Source organism: Macaca mulatta, chromosome 7 (assembly GCF_049350105.2).
Source record: "Macaca mulatta isolate MMU2019108-1 chromosome 7, T2T-MMU8v2.0, whole genome shotgun sequence".
NCBI classification, from domain to species: Eukaryota; Metazoa; Chordata; class Mammalia; order Primates; family Cercopithecidae; genus Macaca; species Macaca mulatta.
In genome coordinates this window covers 26,140,319-26,167,962 of record NC_133412.1, presented here as the reverse complement: position 1 = coordinate 26,167,962, position 27,644 = coordinate 26,140,319, and the positions used below count along the sequence as shown (strand labels likewise).

The 27,644-nt window shown below is 38.5% G+C and overlaps 2 protein-coding genes across 16 annotated transcripts in view; both read left to right on the top strand.

Moving 5' to 3' along the window:
- SHC4 (SHC adaptor protein 4) overlaps window positions 1-14,878 on the top strand; it is a 140,071-nt gene extending 125,193 nt beyond the window's left edge. The window contains exons 11-12 of the mRNA XM_001113330.5: window positions 4,990-5,243; window positions 14,156-14,878. Coding sequence (XP_001113330.2) covers window positions 4,990-5,243; window positions 14,156-14,311 — 410 coding nt within the window. The 3' untranslated portion in view covers window positions 14,312-14,878. The remainder of the gene's footprint in view (window positions 1-4,989; window positions 5,244-14,155) is intronic.
- Window positions 14,879-22,374: 7,496 nt separating this feature from the next.
- Window positions 22,375-27,644, top strand: part of CEP152 (centrosomal protein 152) — a 74,181-nt gene continuing 68,911 nt past the window's right edge. For 5 of the 15 annotated variants that reach the window (XM_077939391.1, XM_077939386.1, XM_077939392.1 and 2 more), the window contains exon 1: window positions 22,837-22,965. The gene's annotated coding sequence lies outside the window, so the exon portion shown is untranslated. Of the gene's footprint in view, window positions 22,660-22,836; window positions 22,966-27,644 lie in introns of those variants that run through there. The other 10 variants (XM_077939389.1, XM_077939385.1, XM_015142186.3 and 7 more) reach the window with 4 other exon arrangements.

Below are 27,644 nucleotides of genomic sequence, written 5' to 3'. Positions count from 1 at the left end.
GGACATGACCAGAAGAGGCAGACATCATTTCTTTTTACCTGCCATTGGCAGACCATAGACATGTGGCCACACCTAGCTGCAAGGAAGGCTAGAAAAATTACTCTAGCTGGGTGCCTAGCTAAACTTAGGAGTTCTGTGATGTAATGAAAGGGAGGATAGATATTGGTAGATGACTAACTGTCTCTGCCACAGTACACCTATCTGCCACTCAAATATTCGTGAGCTTTTCTTTTCACATAAAACATATTTGCCCTCTCCCCAAGGAAGACATTGCAAGTACTTATACAATTACAGCATCTAAAATTAGATGAAGATCCTTATTATCTGCTAAGTTGTCTGTCACCCTCCATACCCCAAATTAATGGGGGAATAGGAATAAGATAATAGCAGTAGAAACTCACATTCTCAAAAGGGAGGAATGCAACAGCATGGGACAGCAGCCACTGGTCCACAGCGATGACCAAATCTGGCCAGGCTAGAGTTCTGAAGACTGAGCTGGAAGTGGAGAAAGCGATTTGCTTGGGTACTGGTTCGGCTTTATGAGAGGACTTTTGGTGTCCACTGTCATCTGTGGACCCAGACCATGCCATCTGGGTTGTTCCTGCCATTATTCTCCACGTGCACACTTAAAGTAGATATTGGAGAATGTGCCTTTCTCGGGGGCTTTGCCACTTTTACAGCCTATTTCCCACTGTGGTCATGAGAGATTCGAGTTTGCTTCAGGGGCCAGAAGCCGTGGACAAGAAGGGATTGTGATTTATTTGGCAATGTAGTTTCCTTGAAAACTTAGCAGCATTCCATTTTATTAGCTTAGAGGCAGTTCTGTATGAAGATTTCCACAATATTTCTCTGTTGTCTTTTTATTGCCCAAAACATCCATAGTGATATCCATTCTCTCTTTCCTGTTATTGGTAATTTTCTCCTTTTTACTTGATCAGTCCTCTTTCAGGTTTATTAATTTTATGGATCTTTCCAGTGTGCCCAGGTTTGGGTTTAATTTTCTCTGTTGTTTTTTGTTTTCTATTTCATTGATTTCCATTTTATCTTTATTATGTTTTCATTCTACTTGCTTTGGATTAAATTTTCGCTTTTTTATCCAACATCTATTTTTTAAAATATTGGCTTCATTGTTTTATTTTCACAATAAAATATTTATTCCCCTTGACCTTTATAGATTATGTGAAGTTGGAAATCTAACTTAATTTTATCCATGTTTGTCAATTTTCCAAACACTATTGATTGAGTAGTCTCCTCTTTTCCCTGATGCTACTTTCTATTATATCAAACTCTTCGTATATATGTGAATTTATTTCTGGGATCTTTATTATGTTTTTTCTATTAGGCCCCTTGCCTTTTCTCAACCAGCATCTTAATTACTATATACTAATTGCTACGCCCTAGTAACGTGTCTAACAGACATTTAATTCTTTCTTTACATTACAAATAATTCTTCTCTGGGTACTATCTGAACCTCTCATTTATGCTTAACATTTCATGTTAACATCTTTTTCTACCAAATTTTCAGATACTTTGTGTAAATGAACATATTTTTCCTCTCAATGCAAATACATTTTTATTTTAGAGTTTTCATACACCCAATAATCCATACTAATAAACAGTGTAGTCAATTATCATTATTCACAGATTCCATATTCGAGAATTAGATTACTTGCTAAAATTTAGTTGTAACTCCGAAATCAATACTCATAGTCCTTTTGTGTCATGTGTGGCCATGCACGGAGCAACAAAAATTTTCAGTCACCCAATATGCACATTCTCAGCTGATGTCAAACAAGACAACGTTCCACTTTCTTGTTTCAGCTCTCAGTTATAATAATCCCCTTGTATACCTCCTTATTTTACTCTCTATTTTAGAAATTTGTCTATATAAGCACACGATCTTCACTATTTTAAATTGCTCTATAGTATTGTATGAGTGCATCATGATTTACGTAATCAGTACCTTATTGAAGGACATACCAATTTTTCCAGTGCTTTGCTAAAATAATAATTAATACTATAAAAATTGTTTTACAGGTGCTTTTTAAAAATGGGATTCATCAGTGTGCCATCTTTACAGTTCATATTGGTTTCTTTAAATGTCTCATCCTTTCTTTCTCATTGAGATTACTTTCAATTATTTAATCCAGATTTTGCATGTTAGATTTTTTTCTCTTCCTTAAACCATATTTTCCCTTTTAGAGGTTTTGCCCGTTAGATCCATTTGGATGTGGATAGCCATATCTATACTGTGCTTTCTTTAAGGTCTGATTGTGAAAAATATGTCTTTAAGTGCCAATGGGAACTCCAAGATGATATGATTTACTTTCTTTCATAATTCCTATCACTTTTTTATGGTTTCAGTTAAATCTAGATTGGCCTTCCTTATTACTTCCTTAACCTTCACTACTCCTTCTGAGAAAATATGATTATATCAATTCAACAATTTATTAAATATTATGCATAAATTATATATAAATAACCATATTTAGATTATAAGTATTATTGTCAATGTCAACTTATGCATTAGAAAAGGAGCAAGATAATGGATAATGTACCACAGTGTTAAGAGCAGTTTTATTTAGTGATGAGACCATAGGTAATTAATTTTATTTGTTTTTCTCTTTGCTAGATTTTAAAAAGCTAGTATGTGTAACTTTTAAAATTAAACAAAGTAAACAAATTGTCATCTATTCTGGCAGAATCAGATTTTCCGCAAATGTTTGGATGATTGAAATCTCCCAGTGGAGTACCTTGTCCTTCTGCTAATTTGGGAAACTGTTAGGAAAACATTGTCCATTTCCTCTGGTTGGCCCATGATCCGTTGCCTCTTTTCAAGATGATATAATGTCTGTTTTTCTATTGTTTTGTCTTTGTCCAAAAGCTCTTCACCATAATCTCAGAATAAACCAAAGCCATCACGCATTAAGATGTGTATACCCACACACAATGTGTGCATGCATTCCTCCCACACTCACACGCTTTTTCACACACACAAACACACATATAGCGACTCATTAGAAGTTATCCATTGTGCCTGAAAGCAGGCAGCACTAAGGCCAGTTACAAGTATTATTCATCAAATCTGCATACATTTTGTCAGGCTATTTCTGGCAACAATAGAAAGATTTGATTGTAGAAGAGAATGTTTCCAGCCATTAGATTTAGATGAATGATACTTTTTAAAAGATCTGTTTGTGAATACTGCATTATAACTGTGTGCAGAAAGAAGCCCTCAAGTAGGGACAAAACTGTAATGTATTGATAGAATTGAATTACGACTACAGGACACTGGTTGCCTACACCAGTGACTTCATGGGATGATCATGTGTAAATTGTAGTCATACAAACTCATAGTCAAGAGAATTTCTCATTTGCAAGACCCTTACCTAAGGACATATAAACACTTCTTTGAGTTTATGAAGATAAAGACTGGTTTCTATTTAAAAGACTCTTTGCGTTTAAAAACAAAACAAAACAAAACAAAATCTAGTTTCTATGATTATTTTCCTGGTAAATTTGCCTTATTAAACACGCAAGTTTCAGACATAAGAACCTGGTTTCAGACATAAGAGTTTTACGTTATTACTTTTGGAGATGCTGAAGGCTGACCCAAATAAGGGATCTTTGTGGATACTACTGAAGTAAAGTGGCTAGATTCTACTAAAAGAAAGATTTTCACATCCAAGGCAAGGGCCTTAGAGTTTAGTAATTAAGAATCTAGGCTTTGGAGTCAGATGACCTTGTTTCAAATTTCAGATCTACAACTATTAGCAGTGTAAATTTAAGTCCCTGAACCTTCCTTTTTGTTTGTTTGAGGCACGGTCTCACTGTCGCCCAGGATGGAGTGCAGTGGTGCGATCTTGGCTCATTGCAACCTCTGCCTCCCTGGTTCAAGCGATTCTCTTGCCTCGGCCCCCCAGGTAGCTGGGACTACAGGCATGTGCCACTATGCCTGGCTTTTTTTTTTTTTTTTTGTATTTTTTTGTATTTTTTGTAGAGACCGGGTTTCACCATGTTTCCCAGGCTGGTCTCGAACTCCTGAGCTCAGGTAATCCACCTGCCTCGGCCTCCCAAAGTGCTGGGATAACAGGCATGAGCCATCCTGTCCGGCCACCCTTTCTAAAGATTCATTTCCTTGCCTGTCTAATTGTGAGAGTTAAACAACATAATGTATGTAAAGCATTTAGCAGTTTCTATCATACTTGATAAATGAGAACTACGCAGTAACTATTACCACTATTATGAGTGTGGATAGTACTATAAACTGCTAATTGGAGGTCCCTTCCCATCCCCAGTGCTCTCAACTCTGGACAACACTTAGTAGGCAGTGCCTTGGGGAGCTGCCTTGGGTTATTTCTCCCTGATGATTTGTCTTCTTTTACCTCATCAACTCTCTTTGTCCAGGCAGGTGAATGATACAAACAACAAAGTGGTCCTTCAGTAGGAATGCTGTGAGGTTTAGCAAAGTTTTGAAGTTTTGGGTCAGAAGAATGACTAGACACACATTAGTAATTCAGTTTTAAAAAGGGGGGACAAGAGCTAAATGCTAAAAAGTGGGGATGGTCTAAAGTTATTATAGCTATTTTCAAAGCGTTTGGAAACGTTGTAGAAATTATTTGTAATCCAGGTACAGCATAAGCTTTTTTCTCTTTAACATGCAACCCCTGGGACATAAAGAGCCTCTCTCTGCAGTTATAAAAGCAGTTCTCGTGGGTCTGTTCCATTTCCCATCTGAAAGAAAAACTCCTGCACCTGGGCAAGGCTTCCCTGGTAACAGAAGCCAAAGGCAATGTTTGGATCTACCATTAAATTAAAGCCTGTTGGGAGTTCTGAAAACAAAAATCTCATTTCTTCCCCAAGCAGTATTATTTAAGCAATGCCTGGCACACAGTAGGACCTCAGGTTATATTTGCTGAGTGAATAAATGAATGAATGGATGGATGAAGCGGTAACTCGATGATGTCTCTCTTTGTGTTCTGACTTCAGAGGCACCAGAAACTGTTCAGCCGGGTGCCACAGCCCAGCCTGCCAGCTCACATTCTTTGCCACACATTAAGCAGCAGCTGTGGAGTGAAGAATGCTATCATGGCAAGCTGAGCAGGAAGGCGGCAGAGAGCCTCTTGGTAAAGGATGGGGACTTTTTGGTTCGAGAGAGTGCAACCTCCCCCGGCCAATATGTGCTGAGTGGACTACAGGGAGGCCAAGCAAAACATCTTCTTCTGGTGGATCCTGAAGGCAAGGTATCATTGACTTCTCATTAGAGGTTTCACAGGATGTTGTTCTATTAAGCATAACCTGAATCATTTCCAAAACCTGGTATTGAATAGTGCTCAAGGCTAAGTGTTTGCTTTTTCTGGAACCTTCCAGTTGGAGCAGGACATGCTAACTAGAGGGTAGTGGAGGGGTTAGAGTAGGAGGCCACCCTGGAGTATCAAGCAGAGGACAGACTCTTTCTGCCCTTTTCAGTTCAATTCAATGAATTAAATGAATACCTGCTATATTGAAGTAAAGGAATTTGCAACTGACCGTTGTTCAGTATCACATACATAGTCCTTGCTCTCAGAGTGCTGATAATTTCATAAAACAGGTGCTTAAATAATTATAATGTAAAGCTGAATGAGATAAGAACGTTTCAACCAAAGCATTATGGTGTTTCTCAGAACAGAGAGATCGTTCTGGTTGAGGCAAACTGAGAAGGCTCCTTATAGGGTCCATCATGTAAAGCAAACCTTGAAAGAAGGCAAGATTTCAAAAGAGGGACATTTGGAGTATAGGGAGGGAACCATAGGTGCAGACAGAGTCATAGAATGGTATTAAGCCAAGAGAAGATGAATGACAGTAGCAAAGGATGCCTGTAGACAGAAAATTATCCTGGGAAAGGTACATTAGAGCCATCCATATGGGGCAGAAATGCCTAATTTGCCAGGCAGTGGGGAGGCATTGGCAGTTTTGAGACAAATGATGCAATCAAAGCCCATGTGAGTGGTGACATCAGCAAGATGGCAGAATAGGAAGTCCCAGCCCTCATTCCCCCAACAGAAACAAAGAATTAACAAACCTATATCGACCAAAATACCTTTATGAGAGCCACAGAATTCACTTCAAAAGTTGTAGTACCTCAGGTGAGCATAGAGCTGAAAACAGTCATGTTGAAACAGGTAAGAAGAACAATTTCACTTTATCTGCATCAACTCCTTCCCCACATCAGCATAGCTCAGTGTCAGGAAGGAATTCCATGTCTCATGACCTCTCCCTTGGGGGAATGGGGGAAAGAGAAGAGTAGAGCTTGCATGCCATGTTCTGGCTTTTCAGTGGGTTGCCTGAGGGACTGCTTTCTGTCTCATTTCACATAGAGTGCTCATGGTACTGCCATATTTTGGATGCCAGGAGCCACTGAGAACAAAGAAGAGCACAGGGTAGCTTGCTGCAGCTGGCACTCCTCACTAGAAATAGGAGAAAGTACACAACTTGAAGGTTCTCCTTCAGAAGGGAGGGAGGGGAGTGAAGTATGTCCAGAATTCCAACTTTTTGGAGGGATGCCTGATGAACCAGTTATCTGTCCTGCCGCTTGGGGCACTGAAAGGAAGCTGGCATACCTTGGATGCCTGTGACCACGGAGAACAGGGAAAGTGGGGTGGCTTGCTGCTATAGAACCAGAGAACTTGCAGTGCCACAGACATCAGAAGGAGCAAGAGGTTACAAGTTCCTGAAAAACTGGCAAACTTCTGTAATTGAAAAATTGAACACACAGGCCCAGAAAAGTCACATCCTCCCACAGAAGATTTTAGAGACCCCCAGGACCTCTATTTGGGCTGGTTGGTGTGATTCTTCCCTTGTATGATGCCAGTTTGTAAGGAAAAAGAGAGGTGGCCCAAACAAACAAACAAAATAAATCTATAGAAACAGATCCTAAAGAAACAGAGGCATATGAATTAACTGACAAAGAATTCAAAATAAGTGTGGTAAAGATGCTGTATGAGCTCAATAATACCATCCATGAACAAAGTCAGAATATCAACAGAGGGAAAGAAAATATAAAAAAGAGGCAGACAGAAATTTTGGACCTGAAGAATACAATAACTGAACTGAAAAACTCACTAGAGGGGTTCAACAGCAGACTTGATTAAGCAGAAGAAAAAAAGCAAACTCAAAGAGAAGTCATTGGAAATTCTTCAGAAAAAGGAACAACAACAACAACAGCAAAATTTTAAAAAGTGAAGAAAGCCTAAGGGATTTATGATATACTATCAAGCAGACCAATTTATGCATTATTGGATTTCAAAAAGGAGAAGAGAGTGAAGGAGAAGAAGGAGAGGAAAAGGGGGCAGAAAGCTTATTTAAAGAAATAACGTCTGAAATCTTCCCAAGTAAGGGATGAAAATGAACATCAGATTCAAGAAGACCAATGGACTCCAACTATGAGGAACCCAAAGACATTCACATCATGACACATTACAATCAAATTGTCAAAAACAGAGAATTTTGAAAGCAGCAAGAGACTCATTATGTACCAGAGAGCCTCCATAAGACTATCAGCACATTTATCATAACCCCCATAAGACTATCAGTGGGTTCAATGTATTCAAAATGCTAAAAGAAAAAGGACTGCTAACCAAGACTACTCATCCTTTCTTTTTTTTTTTTTTCCTTCTTTTGAGACCAGTTTCACTCTTGTCACCCAGGCTGGAGTGCAATGGCGCCATCTTGGTTCACTGCAACCTCTGCCTCCCAGGTTCAAGCGATTCTCCTGCCTCAGCCTCCCAAGTAGCTGGGATTACAGGTGCCCGCCGCCACACCTGGCTAATTTTTTGTATTTTGAGTAGACACGGGGTTTTGTCATGTTGGCCAGGCTGGTCTTGAACTCCAGACCTCAGGTTATCCACCTGCCTCAGCCTCCCAAAGTGCTGGGATTATAGGCATGAGCCACCATGCCTGGCCAAAACCATCCTTTAAAAATAAAGGAGAAATACAGACTTTCTGAGATAAACAAAAGATGAGGAGTTTGTTACTACTAGATCTGCCTTACAAGAAATGCTAAAGTCCTTCAAGTTGAAACAAAAGGATACTAAACAGTAACATGAAAGTATATGAAAGTACAAAGCTTGCTGGTAAAGGTAAATATATAGAAAAATACAGAATACTGTAATATTGTAATGGCAGTGTGTAAATAATTCTGGTTATAGAAGTTAAAAGACAAAAGTATGAAAAATAAGTTGTGTATCACTTAACAATTGGGAAATGTTATGAGAAATACATTTCTAGATGGTTTTTTCATTGTGCAAACAGTTTTGAATATATGTACACAAACCTAGATAGTATAGCCTACTAACACATAGGCTATATGGTATAGCCTTTTGCTTGTAGGTTGCAAACCTGTACAGCATGTTAGTGTACTGAATACTGTAGACAATTGTAACACAATGGTAAATATTTGTGTATGTAAACATAGAAAAGGTGCAGTGAAATAGGATATAAAAGATTTGAAATGTCACACCTATATAGAACATTTACTGTGAATGAAGCTTGCAGGACTGGAAATTGCTCCAGGTGAGCCAGTGAGTGAGTGGTGAGCGAATGTAGAGACCTAGGACATTACTGCACACTACTGCACACTTTATAAATACTATACACTTAGACCACACTAAGTTTATTTTTTAAAATTTTCTTTCTTCAATAATAAATTAACTTGAGTTTACTGTAATTTTTTTACTTTGTAAACATGTAAACATTTAAATTACTTTAATCTTTTGACTTTTTTGTAATAACACTTAGCTTAAAATATAGGTTATACGGCTGTACAAAAATATTTTTCTTTATATCCTTATTCTATATAGTTTTCCCTATTTTAAATTTTTTTATTTATATTTTTTCTTTTAAACTTTTTTGTTGTTAAAAATATAGACAGAAACACAGACATTAGGCTAGCGCTAGACAGGGGCAGGATCATCAATATCACTGTCTTCTATCTCCACATTTTATTCCACAGTCTTCAAGGGGCAATAACTTGCATGGAGTTGTCATCTCCTATGATAACAATGCCTTATTCTAGAATATCTCCTAAAGGACCTGCCTGAGTCTCTTGAGAAAGTGTCACTGTTTTCAGAAATATGACCATGCCAGTTTGCTTGTTTTGTTTCTTTTTTCATCATAGATTTGCTCGTATGCAGATAATGCATCATGAGCATTCTTTTCTATTAATGGAAACCTTTTGGTGTTGGGGGTCCATGTTTTTAGTCTTTTCAAGAAACTTGTTAAGGTCTGAAAAAGCTTCTGCTAAACTCTTTATTGTTAATTTTTGAGGGGATTCTTCTTCTTTTTCTTTGCCTGCACTTTCCTTTCCTTTTGCCTCCTCTTCAGCTATGCCTTCCTGTTTCAGTTCCAACAACTCATTAGTCAATTCTTTAGGACAATTGCCATTAGGCAACAGGAATTTTTCAGCTTCATTATAATCTTATGGGATCACCATTGTATATGCAGTCTGTTGTTAACCAAAATGTTATTATGCAGCAATAACTATATAACTATAAAATACATTAATGAATACACGAACTTTAAAAACGTAATTGGTGACATCAATAACATAAAATTGTGTGTGGAGAAATAACAGTGTAGAGTATTTGTATGTGATTTAAGTTAAGTTATTATCAGTTTAAAATAGATTGTTATAGCTACGTTTTATGTCAGCCCCATGGTAACCACACAGAAAATACTTCTAGAAGATACACAAAACAAAATGATAAAGGAATTAAAGCCTACTCACTATGAAAAATAAATGAAACACAAAGGAAGACAGCAAGAAAGGAAAAACAGGACCAAAAAGAGCTTTAATTCAGAAAACAATTAATAGAATGGTAATAATTCTTCTCTAGTATTAACTACTTTAAATGTAAATATATTAAATTCTGTAATCAAAAAGCATAGAGTGACTGAATTGATTTAAAAAAAAAAAAAACCAGATCCAACTACATGCTATCTATAAGAAACTCACTTTATTTTATTTTATTTATTTATTTTTTTTGAGATGGAGTCTTGCTGTATAGCCCAGGCTGGAGTGCAGTGGCACAATCTCAGCTCACTACAACCTCCGCCTCCTGGGTTCAAGTGATTCTCCTGCCTCAGCCTCCCGAGTAGCTGGGACAAGAGGGGTTTGCCACCATGCCCAGCTAATTTATATATTTTTAATGGAGACGAGGTTTCACCATGTCTGCTAGTCTGGTCTCAAACTCCTGACCTCAGGTGATCCACCTGCCTTGGCCTCCCAAAGTGTTGGGATTATAGGCATGAGCCACCACGCCTGGCAAGGACTCACTTTAGATTTAAGGACACACGTAGGTTGAAAGTGAAAGTTTAGAAAAAGATATTTCATGAAAATGATAACCAAAAGAGGGCAGGAGTGGTCATACTTATATCAAACAAAATAAACTTTAAGTCAAAATGTCAAAAGAGACCAAGAAGGACATGATATAATGTTAAAAGGATCAATTCTTCAGGAAGATATAATAATTATAAATATATATGCACATCAATGTACCCAAGTATATGAAGCAAACATTGACAGAACTAAAGGGGGAAATAGATAGCAAAACATTAATAGTAGGGAGATTAAACACCCCACTTTCCATAATGGATAGACCACCAGACAGATCAATGAGGAAAAAAAGAACTTGAACAACACTATAGATCTAACATACATATACAGAACATTCCATCCAACAGCAACAGAATACATATTCTTCTTAAGTACACACAAAACATTCTCCAGAATAGATCATGTTAGATAACAAGACAAATCTTGACAAATTTAAGAGGCTGACATCATGCCGAATATCAGTGGAATGAAACTAGAGGCAGAAGGAAAAGTGGTATTTCCACAGGCAATAAAAGGGACCCTGGAGAAGTGGCATTACATTAAACTAAAAAGCTTCTGCACAGCAAAGAAAACAGTCAGCTTAGTGAAAAGGCAACCTACAGAATGAGAGAAACTATTTGCAAACAATGTATCTGATAAGGAGTTAATATTCAAAATATGTAAGGAACGCCTACAACTCGATAGCAAAAAAATAAAAGCAACCAATTAAAACATAGGCAAAGGACTTGAATGAATAGAGATTTCTCCAAAAAGACCAAAAAATGACCAACGGGTATATGAAAACATGCTCAACATCATTAATCATCAGGAAAATGCAAATCAAAACCACAGTGAGGTAATACCTCACACTTGTTAAGATGGCCATTATTTTAAAAAAAGAGGAAGAAGATAACAGGTGTTTGCAAGGATGTGAAGAATTGGAGCCCCCGTGCACTATTGGTGGGTGTGTAAAATTGTGCAGCCTCTATGGAACACAGTTTGGAGGTTTCTCAAAAAATTAAAAATAAAACTACCATATGATCTAGCAACCTCACTTCTGGGTAATTATACAAAATAACCGAAAGCAGGATCTTGAAAAGATATTTGCACTCCCATGTTTATTGCAGCATTATTCACAATAGTCAAGAGGTGAAAACAAAGATCCACCAAAGAACTAATGGATAAAGAAAATATAGTATATCCATACAGTGGAACACTATAGAACAACCATAGAAAAGAAGGCAATCCTGTCCCATGCTATTATGTTCTCAAGGAAATGGGTAGTTGCTGTATGATGGGTAAAAGTTTCAGTCATTCATGCAAGATGAAAAAGTTCCAGAGATCTGCTGTATAACATTGTACTTAACAGTTAACAAGACTGTACTGTACACTTAAAAATCTGTTAAGTGTACAGTCTTGTTAACTGTTATATAACATATATATTGGCCAGTCGCGGTGGCTCACACCTGTAATCCCAGCACTTTGGGAGGCCGAGGCAGGAGGATCACGAGGTCTGGAGATTGAGACCATCCTGGCTAACACGGTGAAACCCCATCTCTACTAAAAATACAAAAAAGTAGCTGGGCGAGGTGGCGGGCATCTGTAGTCCCAGCTACTCGGGAGGCTGAGGCAGGAGAATGGCGTGAACCCGGGAGGCGGAGCTTGTGGTGAGCCAAGATGGTGCCACTGCACTCCAGCCTCCTGGGCAACAGAGCAAGACTCGTCTCAAAAATAAATAAATAAATAAAATGAATCCTTGACTAATTGAATTATATTATAAATACATATACATATATATCTGTTAAATACATGTATAACAGATCTCATGTTATATGTTTCTTACCACAAGGAAAAAATCTTGTGTGGGTGAGGTTACAAACACAAGTGTTTGCAGGGCTAGGCCAGTACTGTAAGTGAATAAAGCTGGGCAGGGGATAGAGCGAGCATAAGGTACAGTAAAAAAAGGCACATATCCTGTGTAAGGGGGCAGTCACCACTCAGCTCCAATCAATTGCTGTCATGCAGAGCAGAGGCCCAGTGCGACCAGATTTTATTTTTTTCAAATAAGTCATAAAACCAGAGTTTTATAGGAACTCTCCCTATTTTTAATTCAAAATGGTTCAAACTCTCTGTGCATAACCCTCCCTCCCCCATCCTAGCCCCTAGCAAACTAAAGCGTATGGGGCATTCGGTCATAGTGGCCTGTTTACATAGGTCAGAGTGGCCTGTTTACAATCTCTGTACTTGAAAGATTAATTTGACACTTGTATACAGGATTGATTAAAGAGAACGGGAAAGACCAGGGACAGAGAAAGTAATTAGAGGCTTCTAGGTAAAAAGTAATGAAAGCCTGAGGCAAAATGGAGGCAGAAGAAATACAAAGAAGAAGGCAGAGTAACGTGGCATTAAGAACATAGAATGGCAGGATTGGTCAGCTGATCTGGTATGGGATGGGAATGAGATGAAAACCTCTTTGAGGTTTGGAGCCATTGGAGAGCAAATTGGTGCCATTGTGTCCTTTCCTGTAAATCCTTGAATGTGTATTTCCTAAGAACAGAGATATTCTCTTCCACAGTCATGGTACAAAGATCAAAATCAGGAAACCTAACATTTATACAATACTATTATCTAAGTCATAGTCCATATTCAAATTGTGTTAATTATTCCAGTAATTACGCATGATTTTAATATGACAAAAACCAACATCTGGACAGAACTCCAAGAATCCCTTGTAGGAGAACTAGCAGAAATACATAACAAGGTGCTGCCTTGTTGCATATCTTCCCTTTCCTGGATGGTTACTAGCCACCCTCCAAACAGGAGCACATATATAACCAGGCCACCAAACTGGTGGAGCCACAATGGACAGTAATGTACGTCTTCTGTCTATGCATAGGGTACTAGGAAGGGAATTCCATAGAAGGCATGCCATAAGAAAATTGAATTTCTTTGGCATACAGACAGTAAGTTCCATGCAACAAATATCTGTGAATCAGCTACTATGAAGTCTGTGGGAAGGAGACATGAATGTCTATTAGAAAGGTCTGAGGAGGCTTCTTGGAGAAGACAGGAATGCTGAGCCTCCAAAGAGAGGCAGGAGGTAGGACTTCTCCAGAAAGGCCTGCTTCCGACAGGGACAAGGTGATATGGAAGCACTGTGGTTAACAGAAGATAATTACAATCCTGGAATTCATGCTTGTATGCAAACCAGTTAAATAGTCATAGAGATAGTAACACAGAATATACCAAGCGATAATACTGCAAAGAGGCTGATTGCAAATTTGGATTGGGTGACAAGTGCCTACCATTTTCCTAACCTATTGGAATGGTCGCTTTACAATGGTAATGAGGAATGAGGAAATCGTTGACCAGGGAATACAGAGTCAACTATTTAAAAGCACCTTTTCTCCTAGCCCTTTGGGAGGCCAAGGTGGGCATTTGAGCTCAGGAGTTTGAGACTAACCTGGGCAACATGGTGAAACGCCACCTCTACTAAAATACAAAAAATTAGCCAGGCATGGTGGCACGTGCCTGTAGTCCCAGTTACTCGGGCTGAGGCACTAGAATTGCTTGAACCCAGGAGGCGGAGGTTGCAGTGAGTCGAGATCGTGCCACTACAGTGCAGCCTGGGCGACAGAGTGAGACTGTCTCCACAAAAAAAAAAGAAAAAAAAAAAAAAAAGGACCTTTTCTTCAGCAAAGTATCTACTTTAGGGATATATCTGGCATTTCCCCCCTGATTGTTTATATCTTTCAGGAGAACTACTATAATTTAACCTAAATATATTTGTACTTCTTTTTCAAGGTGAGGACCAAGGATCATGTATTTGATAACGTCGGCCACCTTATCAGATACCATATGGATAACAGTTTGCCAATCATCTCTTCTGGAAGTGAAGTAAGCCTTAAACAACCAGTGAGAAAAGATAATAATCCAGCACTTTTGCATTCCAACAAATGACAGTATTGAAGCACCGTCACACTGATATTTCAAGAAACCCCATTTTGTATTAGGACACAAAGATAATTGAAACATTGTTTGTAGATAAAATAGAGCACAAACTGTCAAGTGCATCTTTCCGAGACCATCATGGACCAGGTCCTCTATCAAATGAAGAACTACCAAAAATTGATCTTCAGTAATGAAAATCAGAAAAGAGGAAGAGGGTTGGTCATTTTAAAAGAAATTATATGTATGCACGGATGTCACTTTTTAAGGCCATATTGCATTGATCACAAGCTAAAAGCACAACTAAAATTTCACATGCTAACGACAACTTGAATGAACTGCTGGGGCAGTGGTATGTGCCTTTCAACTTGATAATTTGGGGACATTTTCATATTGGGAGATTAATTCTAAGTATCTTCATGTTCTATGACTACAGAACCATTTGCCAAAAAAAAAAAAAAAAAAAGCTTTTCTTGCTACAAAAAATAAGCATTTTTCTTGAGCCTTATTGACTTTATTACATTTTCTGTTTAGTAGCGTTTTTCACTGCAATGTTAAAATAAATATGACATTGAATTTGAACTGTGTGGATGTCAGTGGAATCAAATCAAAAGCCACTCACGTGGCTGTCTGTTTCATTGGACCGTCCCATTTGCTGGTTAAAAGGATTGGGGCCCAAATTCTCTGGCCTAGCATTTCTCAGTGTTTGCTATTCAGACTGTTCAGATACAGCATGTGACAAGCTGAAGAGGCCAAATCTATCAGTCATTTCTGATTGCATTATATTCTTCCCCTCTTCCTGCTATAACAAAACAAAACAAAACAAAACAAAACAAAAAACAAAAAAACAAAAAAAACCTCATGAGTGCTTGGATTTAAAAGATGGCAAACAAAACCAGTATTCTTCATATTTACTATTCAAATTGGTTTCATTCTTAGTAAAAGTACAGAATTTATTTGAAATTATAGGAAAATTTCTTCTTGATTGGCTGACACTGAATCATAGTTTCTCACCTACATACATCCTTAGCACCTTGTATACATATGATCAGACAAAATGCAGAAAGAAAAAAAAACATATTGAATGAAGCACTTGGAAAGATTTGCCACATGTAGACCAACTGATAAACTAACAGAGTGATTAAGCATGGTGTACAGAAAAGCATGACGCTGAGGCTTATCAGTGTTACCTTCAGCAAGTTGCTGAATCTGTTTGGTTTCCAGTTTCCTGGAAATAAAATGAGCTAAATGGGGTAGGGGAATTTGGAGGACTACTTCAGTCCTAACTTAGTACAAGTCTCTACAAAGCAAGTTTTTCATTTGTTCAAGGTCGTTATTGATAACCAGTCTGTACAGTTAAGGTAAAAAATTAAGCTTTTCTTCTATAGTCTGTGTCCATACTCACAGAATGAATGGCACACCTGAGATCAACATTCACAAAATTGAGACTCCAAACCATTTGGTCTAAAACATTGAAACTTTGGAATAATATAGGGAATGATGATAAAAGTGGATTTGGTTTGAGTAGCAGAAAACTACTTCTGTCCTTTTCTTGCCTTTGCAAGAAAAATGGTTTTTTTTTTGGTGTGTTTTTTGTCTGTTTTAAAAAATCTTGAGTTATCTGGATATTGCCTTAACTCCATTTCATTTTGGCTATGTAGATACAACTTAGTCTTTGTGATTGTGATATATTTGCTAAGTTTTAAATAAAACTTCTTTTGGATAGAAATCATTAGAAACCAAGCATACTCTAATATTTTACTGTAAAGGCTTATGATTTTTATTTCTACTGCCATTAACTTTTTAGATGGATTTGTTTCCTCTTATACAACTAGAATTAATGTACTTTTCACCAATTTTCCATATACCTTAGGTCTTGATCATTTGTCCTTAAAAAGGGGATCAGCATGGGTATAGACATTAGAAATGTATGGGTAGTCTAACCACTTTTATCTGACACAGAGCAGGGCTGTGGTCTCAGTCTAGCTGAGCAGAGTATTAACTTGGTAGCAAGAGTTCCTGATACAAATAGATGCAATGACTGTAAATGGTGTCAGCAGTACACATGGATAATCAGTATTTGACTGTAATAGTATAGTAGTTAAATACGGTACTTAAAAATACCACAGACACAGTTAAAACAAAAGGAAACAATAAAAGGAATGTCTGCATGCTATTTTAATCTCACATTCTTTATCTGTCTTAAAGTGGAAATCCATTTGCCTACAAATACCTGTAAATGACTTTAAAAAATAAATGATTATTGCTTTGTGACAATTGACAGAATATGTCTGATGTTTGGGATTTGGAAACTGTCATTTGTAAAATGTATCAGGGAAACACATTGATTCAATCAAACTGGATAATTCAAGGTGAGTTTTATAAAGAGACTATTTACAAGGGTGTGGACAGAGTTTAGGGAAATCAGGAGGGAGAATGCAGTGCCCTGGGGCCAATTAAGGGAAAAAGGGAAAGAACAGCTAACCGAATCTGGAGAGGGAGCTGTGTGCAAGGGCTGCCTTTTAGGAGCTGTGCCCTGTAGTGGAGGAATGCAGTCAGCCCTGCTGACTCAACTAAGAGGCAGTGAGGGATATTAATAACCCAACATTCTTCTGTTCCCCCTATTTCCTGCTGGCATTGTCCACTGGCCCAAGCAACTTGAAGACAGAGAGCAAGGGAGCTCCTTGATGCAGTTCTGGAGGTCAGCCTCCTGGGAACAGAGGGGATGGAAAAGACTAGAGGGGGAGATCTGGAAGGGCAAATAAATGGAGTACATCCAGCACAGAGGACTTTGAAGAGAGTCAAGCTTCTAAAAGCATTAGAGTGGCTTTGGGTTAGCCAGGAAGGCAAAGCTAATTTGCAGAGAAATAAGTACAGATTTTCAGGTAACCATAAATGAATTACAGCAAAAATGTCAACTTGTTATTATTATTAAAACTCAAGCTGTATTTTGAAGCATTGTTATTTCGCTCAAGAACAACTTCAAATGCATTTCAATCTTACAGAGATCCTTTTAATCCCACCTTCATGTTTCTTGCAATTCCTTCTACTAATTTTGCCATTTTATTACTTGTAATTATATATGGAAAAGTAACAAACCTGACCCTGTTACCTTTTATGATTGGAATTATAGACCGACAAAAATTATAATATGAAATCACTATGTCAAACATATGTGAAATATACCATCTGCATCTGTGGAAAATATTTAAATATCGACATATTCGTGTTCCAAATGAATTGTCTGTAGTTTGCCATAGTCTTATTAATGGGACAAGTGGTTTTAGTCTGTGAATGAAAGAGAATTTATCATTACAGACTCTGAAAACATCAAAAGAATAATAGGGGAATGCCACACACAGTTCTACACATATAAATTTGACAACAACTTAGATGAAATAGACCAATTCCTCAAAAAGTACAAACTACCGCAATTTAGCCAATTTGCAGTTGATCATTTGAATAACTATAACTATTATGAAAACTGAATTCACAATTACCTCCCCAAAAGAAATTCCAGGTTCAGATGTTTCATTGGAGAATTCTATCATTTGAAGAAATAACATTAATACTATACAATTGCTTCCAGAAAATTGAAGTGAAGGAAATACTTCTCTATTCATATTTTGAAGGTAAAATTACTCTGACATCAAAACTGACAAAAATAGCAAAAAAAAAAAGAAAACTACTGATGAAATCTCTATGAATATGATAAAAAATCATTAACAAAATATTATCAAGGAGTATTCCCCAATATATAAAAAGAATTATGTACCATAATATGACTAATTAAGGTTAATTCCAGGAATACAAGGCTAGTTCAATGTTTGAAAATCAATCACTGTAATCCACTATATTAAGAAGCTAAAGAAGAAAAACCACATGATATCAATTGGTGCCGAAAATGCATTTGATGCAGTTCAACATCAATTTATGATAAAAATTCTTAGTAAACTAAAAATAAAGACCATCTACAGAGGCCATGCTTGGTGGTTCACACCCATAATCCCAACACTTTGGGAGGCCAAGGCAGGCAGTCGCTTGAGCTCAGGAGTTTGAGACCAGCCTGGGCAGCATGGCAGAACCCCATCTCTACAGAAAATTTTAAAAATATTAGCTGGGTGTATTGGTATGCACCTGTAGTCCTAGCTACTCAAGAGGCAGAGGTGGGAGGATCACTTGAGCCTGGGAGGCCAAGACTGCAGTGAGCCATAGCTGTGCCCTGGCACTCCAGCCTGGACAATAAAGTGAGACCTTGTCTTAAAAAAAAATCTACAAAGAAACTACAGCTAACTAATATTATACTTAAAATCATGGCCTGAGTCATTTCCCTCTAAAATCAGGAGCAAAGCAATGATATCTATTATCACTATTCTTGTGAATATAGTACTGGAAGTTCTAGCCAGTGCAATAAGACAGGAAAAGGAAATAAAAGGTATACAGATCAGAAAAGAAGAAATAAAACTGTCCCTATTTGCAGATAACATGATTGTTTATGTGCAAAATTCCAAGGATCTACAAAAACCCTCAAAATCCCCAAATTCAAAAAATGACCAAAAAATCCCTCCTAGAACTAAGTTCAGCAAAGCTTAGAGGATACAAGATAAACATACAAAATTAAATTGCATTTCTATATATTAACAATGAACATATAGACACAAAATTAAAAATGTAATACTATTTACAGCTGCTAAAAAGGACATGCATGTAAACCTAACAAAATATGTACAAGACGCACACTGCAAATGACAGAATGCTGATGAAGGAAATCAAAGAAGATCTAATAAATGGAGAGCATACTGTGTTCATACATTACAAACTTCAATATAAGAAAGATGTCAACTTCCCCAAATTGATACACAGACTTCCTGTCAAACTTTCAGCAAGATTTTTGTAAATATAGATTATTCTAAAATGTATGTGGAAAGGCAGAGGAAATAGAATAGCTAAAACAATTTTAAAAAAGAACAAGGTGGGAGGAGTCATCTGATTTTAAGACATTATATCATTTTAAAGACTGTATTGATGTTGGTGGAGGAATAGATACATAGGTTAATGGAACAAGATGGAGGACCCAGAAGCAGACCACTCAAATATGTCCAACTGATTTTTGACAAAGATGCAAAGCAACTCAATAGATAAAGGCTAGCCATTTCAACAAACGGTGCTTGTGATAGCTAATACTGAGTGTCAACGTGATTGGATTGAAGGATGAAAACTACCTCAGACCCCCGTGTGTACTCTAGTCCAATAAGCCATAGTACATAGAAACACAATGGAAAATAATATTTTTACATTTAAAAGCTGTTTCACACAATCTCTCTTTTGTTTTGCTTTTTTTGGCCACAATCCTGAGAAGTGGGTATTATCATCCCAATTTTCAGGTAAGGACTTTGAGGCTTTTGAGTGTTAAATTGTTATGGACAATGCTAGTAGATAGGAGAGCTGGGACTTGAACTCAGATCTTCTTACTCTAAGTTCTGTGTTCCTTTGAGGATAGTATTCCTTGATGATAGCACTTTGGATAGCACTCCTGTGGTGGCATTGCTTTGACCTGATAGCTTTGACACCAAAAAGGAGGAAAAAGGAGAAATGATGGTTTAGCTTTACTTTTATAAATGCTTGTTAGTGGGAGGGACCCCATCTCATCAATAATGCGACATTTTCCCTTGAAATGTCTCACCCAGCTCATAGGTGTGCCTATTTAAAACATGCAAGGCAAACATGGAGCAAACGTTTCACAAATAACCTTTCGTCCCGCATTTGAGATCTTTGGCAGTTTTACTTTCTTCCCCCACATTTGCCTTTGTTATCCCAGAATGCCTCTGTCTGCTTGTGTTTCTTCAGATGTGCACACCATTACCTGACCTCTGTAGAATGCCTTTCCTATTCTCCCAGGCTTAAAGCTCTTCTATGGACTACCTCCTTCCTGCCTTCTTCTCCAGACTTACCTCTAAATTTAAGATTCCTGCACTTTTGCTGGTCTGGCCTTCAGATTTCACTCATGCCAATCAACTGGCCTGTTGAGCTCTCTCCTTCTCTTCTTCCTCGAACCTGCCTTGATAGATTCATCCCTAGGTGTTCACTTTCCCTAGAATTATTGCCTATTCTTACTACACTTAGTAAACATTTTTTGTTATTATTTATCTTTCTATGTAAGGACCTTGTAACTCAAAGTGTTGGTACCTTGAGCATAGGAGTCCTACCCTGCACCTAGGCTGGTACTTAAACAGGATACGTGGTCAAAGAAAATTTAGTCGAATATATTCTTAACTCCACTAAAAACCATTTTTAGAGGCATGGCAAGATGGGAGGTTGATTTATTCTTTATTTTCCCTCTTTGTCACATATATACTAGGTTCACTAAAGTATTTTGTATGTAGTGATGAGCTCTGGGTTTGGAGATAAAGGACCTGGTTTCAAATTCTGTCTGCCTTGTATTAGCTGTGTAGCCTTGGACAAGTCACTTAATTTATTTTTATGTAAGTTTCTTCAGCTGGAAAATGGGGTAGGAATACCTAGGCCCCCCACAGTGTTGTAGTGAGAACCGAATGAGATAATGCTTGTGAAATAATTTACCAATCTGTAAAGCACTGTGTAAAGGATTATAAACACTGCCTCCTCCTGTGTTTCCCCTGACACCTTTTATGCTTTCATCCTTCTAAGAAGCAGTTGTTTGTGCATGGGGATCACCTGGCATTCTTGTTGCAGCACTCCATTATAACCCTCAGCACAGAAGTTTGCCAATCGACTTCAGTGGGATGTGAGAAGTGAAAAGTGCATTTGATTCTCACTAAGATGCCTTGGGTCAGATTCAACAAATGCCATTTACTTGAATGCCTTTTATTTGCTTTTACTGCCTGCCCCCCCTGCCAAAATCTTCATCTATTTGTTCATTTGTTCATTTATTCATTTTCTCATTTAATGTAATTGTTTTGAGTGCCTACCAGGGTCATGAAACATGTTAGATACCCAAGAAGTAAAGTGAGTACTTCAAGATATTCACATTGTACTGAGTGTAACAGACACACAAAAACTATAGTGGATATAAGAACTATAATAGGATATATAGGATACACTGTGTACAGAGGTAGGAAAGATCATTTCTGCGAAGTGAGGGAGTGTGTATCATGAAAGGCTTCAAAAGAGGTGATAGTCTATCTCGAAAACTAAGTAGGAGGAGAACTAAGGTAGAGGCAATGCAGGTGAAAGAAACAGCTTTCACAGCAGGTGAAACAAAAAAAGCGCTCTGGGAACCATTGTTAGCTCAGCCTGTGATTTCATTCATTCTATTACAGTGGATTAAATTACCTGTTATTTGCCAAACTCTATACCAGTTTATGGGGTTACAGGGGTCAGTGTAGGCATGGGGGTGGATGGTGAAGTAGCAAAGGAAAACTAGCCACATTATGAAGAGCCTCGAACAGCCATTTTACTCCACGCCAGTACACATGGGAAAGAGTTGAAAGGATATGTGAACCTGCTGCCACCAATTCCTTTATTATTCACTGGAACTGTTTCAGCCAGAGAAGATAGACACAGTACTGGGCTTCACTGAAGACTGGGTGGCGCTGTCTTTAGGGGCAGGTTAATAATATACACCTAAGGGACAAGAACACTTACACCCGAGGAAATTAGAATAGTGAACAGACACGTGGACAAATGTGCCATCTTATCAGTTTAAAGAAGCAAAAATGTAAACAAAGCGGCACCTAGTAAGATAGAAGACAAAGCAGAACATCTAAGGCTGTTAGGTAATGGGGAAGCAGGTGCCTTAGAAAACAAGAAGGGCAAATGCAAAAAACCTCTAAGGCAAGAGTTCGGTGGGGAATCTGCGGGATTCTGTGTGCTGAAGCGTAGGAGGCACGAGTCACCTCTGCAGTCTCCGTTACCAAAGGGGCAAGGGGTGCCGGTAAGGCCGGTGCACCCTGGCGGAAGGTAGCGGGCAAAGCGCCTCGGCGTCTCTAGGCAACCGATCAGCCCGCCCACTCCAGAGTAACTTCCTCGTAATTGGCTCACGAATTCACCAATGGACGCACAGGGGGAGCTTCCCGCCACCTCTGGCGCCCGCTTTCAAACAGCCGTACTTTGCAACTGCGGGCGGACTTGTCAACCAAGCTTGAGGAAGGCGGAGACTTCTGCTTCCTCGCTCTGCCCCGAGCCGGCACGGCTCCGCCCACCGGGCGAGCTTCTAGTCGGCGATTGAAGGAGGCGACTGCTCCTTAAGGGCCTCCGCCCCGTGGGTTCGGTTGTGACTAGGAAGGAGCTAGTGGACTACAACCAGGGTAAGGGGGTTTGCTAGAAGTTGGTCTTCCGCCAGGGCTAGAGTTTCCTCGCGGTAACAGCCTGCGTGGCCTCTGGTGAGTTCTGATTCACGGGTGGGCTTGGACCTGGGGTTAGAGGAGTTGCGGGGTCCTCGGGATCCTGGCTGAGGGTTCCCCGGGGGCTGACCTGCCCTCTCCCCAAATCCCGCGGTGGTGGACTGCCCGCAAGTTGCGGGCTCAGCTTTTACCTTTAACGTGTCATTTAGACCTCTTCATTCCTCCAATATCCTATTTAGAAGCGACATATGGGAAGCCCGCCTCGTTTCCAAACTGCTGGGGTCGCCCCGAGACCCTACTCTGCGGACCCCGCCTTGGTCACCCTGGCGTTACTCCTGGCTCACAGTAGGTGCTGTGTGCACGTGTGTTGACCGAGTACAAGTGATGCTGGCACCCAAAGCCAGCAGTCCTGGGTTATGGGCCCCGTGTGGCTTTGGTCATGTTTGTAGTGCTGTAGCTGACGCCAAACAGTTCCTCAAGGTCATTCGCTTAGCCTGTGGATGCCTATTGTGTATTAGCATTACTCGCTCCGCTCTCTGAGCAACTTAAATCAATTTGTCCAAAGTGCTGTCATTAGCACTGATCACAAGATGTTGTGATCATTTGTTTATATGTCTATTTTCTTTCCCTCCATCACGTCCCGTTAAACTTTGTAATCTTGAACAGTGCTTGGTAAATTGTTGAATGAATGAATAGGGCGCCTCCACCAGGTGTTGCAAGTCTAAACTGAGCTGTGTGCTCTGGCTATTTCCATTCTAGAAGGCGAGTTATGTCAGCAAGTAAGTAGAATTTCCCAACTCCCAGTGCAATTCTTAGAGACCCCTTTTGTGGGGGTTTATAACCCTTTCTATATCGTAGTCATGAACTCGAGTCTGATTTAAGCCTGTTATCACCATATACCTTCATAGTGCGTGACAATGAACATGCACTCCCCAGGCAGGTGAATGCGCTCAACTAAAGAGAAGCTGAAGTAGAAGCCATAAGAAAAGCATAAGACATACAGTCTGAAAGTGCAAAGGAGTGGCTTATTCTATGGGGGAACAGGCTTGGAAAGGCATCTTGAAGGAGGGTGGCATTTTTGTTCCATAGGAAGTTGCATTATTTGAAGTGACATTTCTCATAGGCTGCACACTCACCTTTTCTCAGATATGCGGAATCCTCTTTATTCCCGTAACCTCTTCGGTAGCTGTCAGACTCCTATTCATCAGTAATCATGTCATAATAATAATAAAACTAGAATGTATTGATTGGTACATAGTGCTAATTACTTTACATGTATTATCTTGTGAATCCTCAGAATCAATCTTTGAAGTAGGTATTATTTCTACCCCCATTTCATTAACGAAGAGGCAGAAACGGTTTGCTCAAGACTGCACTGCTGATAAATAAAAGAGCCAGAATTGAGCTCAGGTTGTCTGAATGAGTGCCCTCATTCTTAGAGCCAGTTATAGCCATATTGTGTCCTTTAAGATTTATTTCTAATCTAAAAGCTCTTTTTTTTCTGTAAAAATTCTCTAAACTATCCTTTCTTCTTAGGAAAAGTTAATTTGTGCTTTGTACTTTCATCTACTACGGAATTTATTACAATATGTTATTGTAACTGTTTATATCAGTGGCTCTAAGAGAGGATGAGCAGAGACAGTGAGCTCCTCATGGCTGGTACCATGTTTTAGATGTATCTAGGATGTGATCTGGAACACAGTGGGTATTCAATAAAATTTTATTGAAATAATGAATTCCTATAAGGTAACATGCCTGTATCATATTCAGTCAACAAATATTTGTTATGTGCCTACCATGTGCAAGCGGGTAGATACATTTTAATTCTGCCTTCAGGGTGCTTATAGTTTATTAGATGAGGCGAAAACAATACTACTTTTGCTTTGTAATCTTTTGTCTAAATAAACACTGATTGGTTTTGTTGCAAGGAGGGCAGAGAAAATCAGGGACAACGAAAGAAATGCTGGGTCAGAGCATCCATCGGAGTGTAACAACAGGACATACTTTTTGTAGTCTTGTTAAGGGTTCAGAAAAAGTTATCTAGGAAGAAAGTCTACCAGTCTGCTACTGAAAAAGAAAACCAAAACATACTGTACACTTATTCTGCATCTTGATTTCTTAAGTGGTCAGCCTTGAGTCAATAGATATAGAAAATTTTCATTATTTTTACTAGTGGTATAGTATGACAAATTCAAAAATAATTTTACTAGTGCAAATGTTCATTTTCAATATATTAATTTTGATAGTTTTCAAGATGGTTTAGCAGTTCATATTTTCACCAGCAACTCATGAGCCATACAAAATACAAAATAGTCACCACTGGTTGATAATTTTTTTTTTTTTCAATCTAGTGGTTGTTGAAAGTGGCATATCGTTGTTTAAATGACACTTTTTTGAAACATCACGAGCTTAAGCATCTTTTCAAACTAATTGATTTACACTTTTTAAAATAAATTGTCATATCAGTCACCCAATTTTATATTGGATTGTCTGTCTTTTTAAGAATTTTATATTGGGACTTTGTGAGGTGCTTTGCAAATATTTTTCTGATTCTCATTTTTCTGGACTTTGTTAGTGATGTATTTTTTCTTTTTTTTCTTTTTCTTTTCTTTTCTTCTTTTGGGGATGGAGTCTTGCTCTGTTGCCCAGGCTGGAGTGCAGTGGTGTGATCTCAGCTCACTGCAAGCTCCGCTTCCCGGGTTCACGCCATTATCCTGCCTCAGCCTCCCGAGTAGCTGGGACTACAGGCGCCCACCACCACGCCCGGCTGATTTTTTTGTATTTTTGGTAGAGGCGGGGTTTCACCATGTTAGCCAGGATGGTCTCGATCTCCTTACCTTGTGATCCTCCCGCCTCGGTCTCCCAAAGTGCTGGGATTACAGGCTTGAGCCACAGTGCCTGGCTGTATTTTTTCATACACAATATTTGACTTGTTAATGATGTCTTTTGCCTTAAACAAAGTTTTGTTTTTTTGTGGTTAGGTTTCCATCACATTTTTCTTTATGGCTTTTGGGTTTGCTATCTTGCTATTTTTTTTTTTTAAAGCTGTCTCTTTTGTTGTTCTGATTATACTAAAGTCTCTGGTAGCAGTGATAATGAGTGGTGATTAATAAGTTAAAGTATTAGCTTTTATTTTAGTCTCATTTAAAATATGTATTACCTTTTTAGTATATATATTTTTAACCACGTAAGTTGATCAGATTTCTCTTTATATCTGAAATCATTTCTTTTTTTTTTTTTTTTTTTTTTTTTTGAGACAGAGTCTCGCTCTGTTGCCCAGGCTGGAGTGCAGTGGCCGCATCTCAGTTCACTGCAAGCTCCGCCTCCCGGGTCTACGCCATTCTCCTGCCTCAGCCTCCCGAGTAGCTGGGACTACAGGCGCCTGCCACCTCACCCGGCTAGTTTTTTGTATTTTTTTTTTAGTAGAGACGGGGTTTCACCGTATTAGCCAGGCTGGTCTCGATCTCCTGACCTTGTGATCCGCCCGTCTCGGCCTCCCAAAGTGCTGGGATTACAGGCTTGAGCCACCGCGCCCGGCCTGAAATCATTTCTTAAAGCCTTTCATAGTTTATAGTTCTCATAAGGAAAACTTACACCTTTTTTTCTTCAGTGGGGGAGACTTTGGTAATACCGTGTTTTGGATTTAAAATAACATTAAAGATATATGCTTTGATATTTTACATTCTCTTTAAAAACAATAACGTAAGTATTCGTTATCTGAGAAAAAGTAGCTCTGTATTTAAAATATTAGTAGCTACATTTTTAGCAATAGGCTCTTATAAATCTTAATGTTCTTTTTCAATAATCAACATCAGTTGATGGCAGGTTAATAAAGGATTGGAACCAACCTCCTTTCTCTAACTTCAGGAGAAATTAACCCAAATTCCGTATTTTGTCTTGTATTGGTATTTAAATGAAAGAGAGGTAGAAGACACAGAATTCAGAAGCAGAAAGGATTTTTTCTGCCTGGAGGATTCAGGAATGTCTTTAAGGTCCAGTTTAATTTCATCTCTTTTAAGGAGATGGGATTTAATTGGGCTAGTATTTTCATTATTCATATATAGTGTTCTCTACGCTATTAAGTCCATTTGCAATAGTAGAAAAAAAATCTAGGGACTTGTGATTGTGTGTTTTTTCTCACCATTTCATATTATAGGCTCTTTACCATACTCATATCTTCATCTTATGTTGATATACAAAAGGCATCTTATAGATGGACTTAGATTTATTTTCCTCAATATGCATGTCTCTTCCCCCTTTAGCCCTGGCACAAGGGTAGAAAGGAGTAGGTGTGGTCTGAGAAGCAGAGGCTGGAGGGTTTTAAGTTGATGTAAAGAGTCTGAGTTGATATGAGTTGAAAGGGACGGGTTGGGTGTAAGGACCAGAGAGGAAGGGATTAGAAGGTAGACAGCAAATTAGAGGTTGGCCAAGAAACATAACTCAGTCTTTGAAAAACAAAAACTTGACATAGGGGGATTTTCACCACTGAAATTCATATGTGTGTTAATCTTTAATACCATATTCATCTAGTCTAGCTTGCACATTTTCTTTTCACACTTTAATATCTACAACATAGACTGCATCCTAAAATTAATGTTATGTCATAATTCGATTGCCTACATCTTGTTCCTTCTGCTACAAATGGAACTGCATCATAGAATCAAAGACGTCTTAGATCTGATGAAATGGGGTATTGTCTACTCTAGAGCTTCCACAAAAGTTTGTGATATAGTTCTTACCTGTTAAGATGAGGGAGCTAAGTTCTTTATGGTAAAATGCATTTGGATTGCTGGGTCTCTATGCTTCTGATTTTACTTCCAATTTAATGACATTTTAGAGCTTGAAAGATGTAGTGAATGAGTTGTGGCTCAGGCTCACATCCAAGTGTGTTTCATTGGCATGAATGACAGTGGACTGAATGGAGGGCAGTGTTAGGCCAGGTAATTGATGACACCTGCCTACTTTTTTTTTTTTTGTTGGGATTGTTCACAGCTTTGAAGTTCTAAGGGGTTTATGTGTAGTGT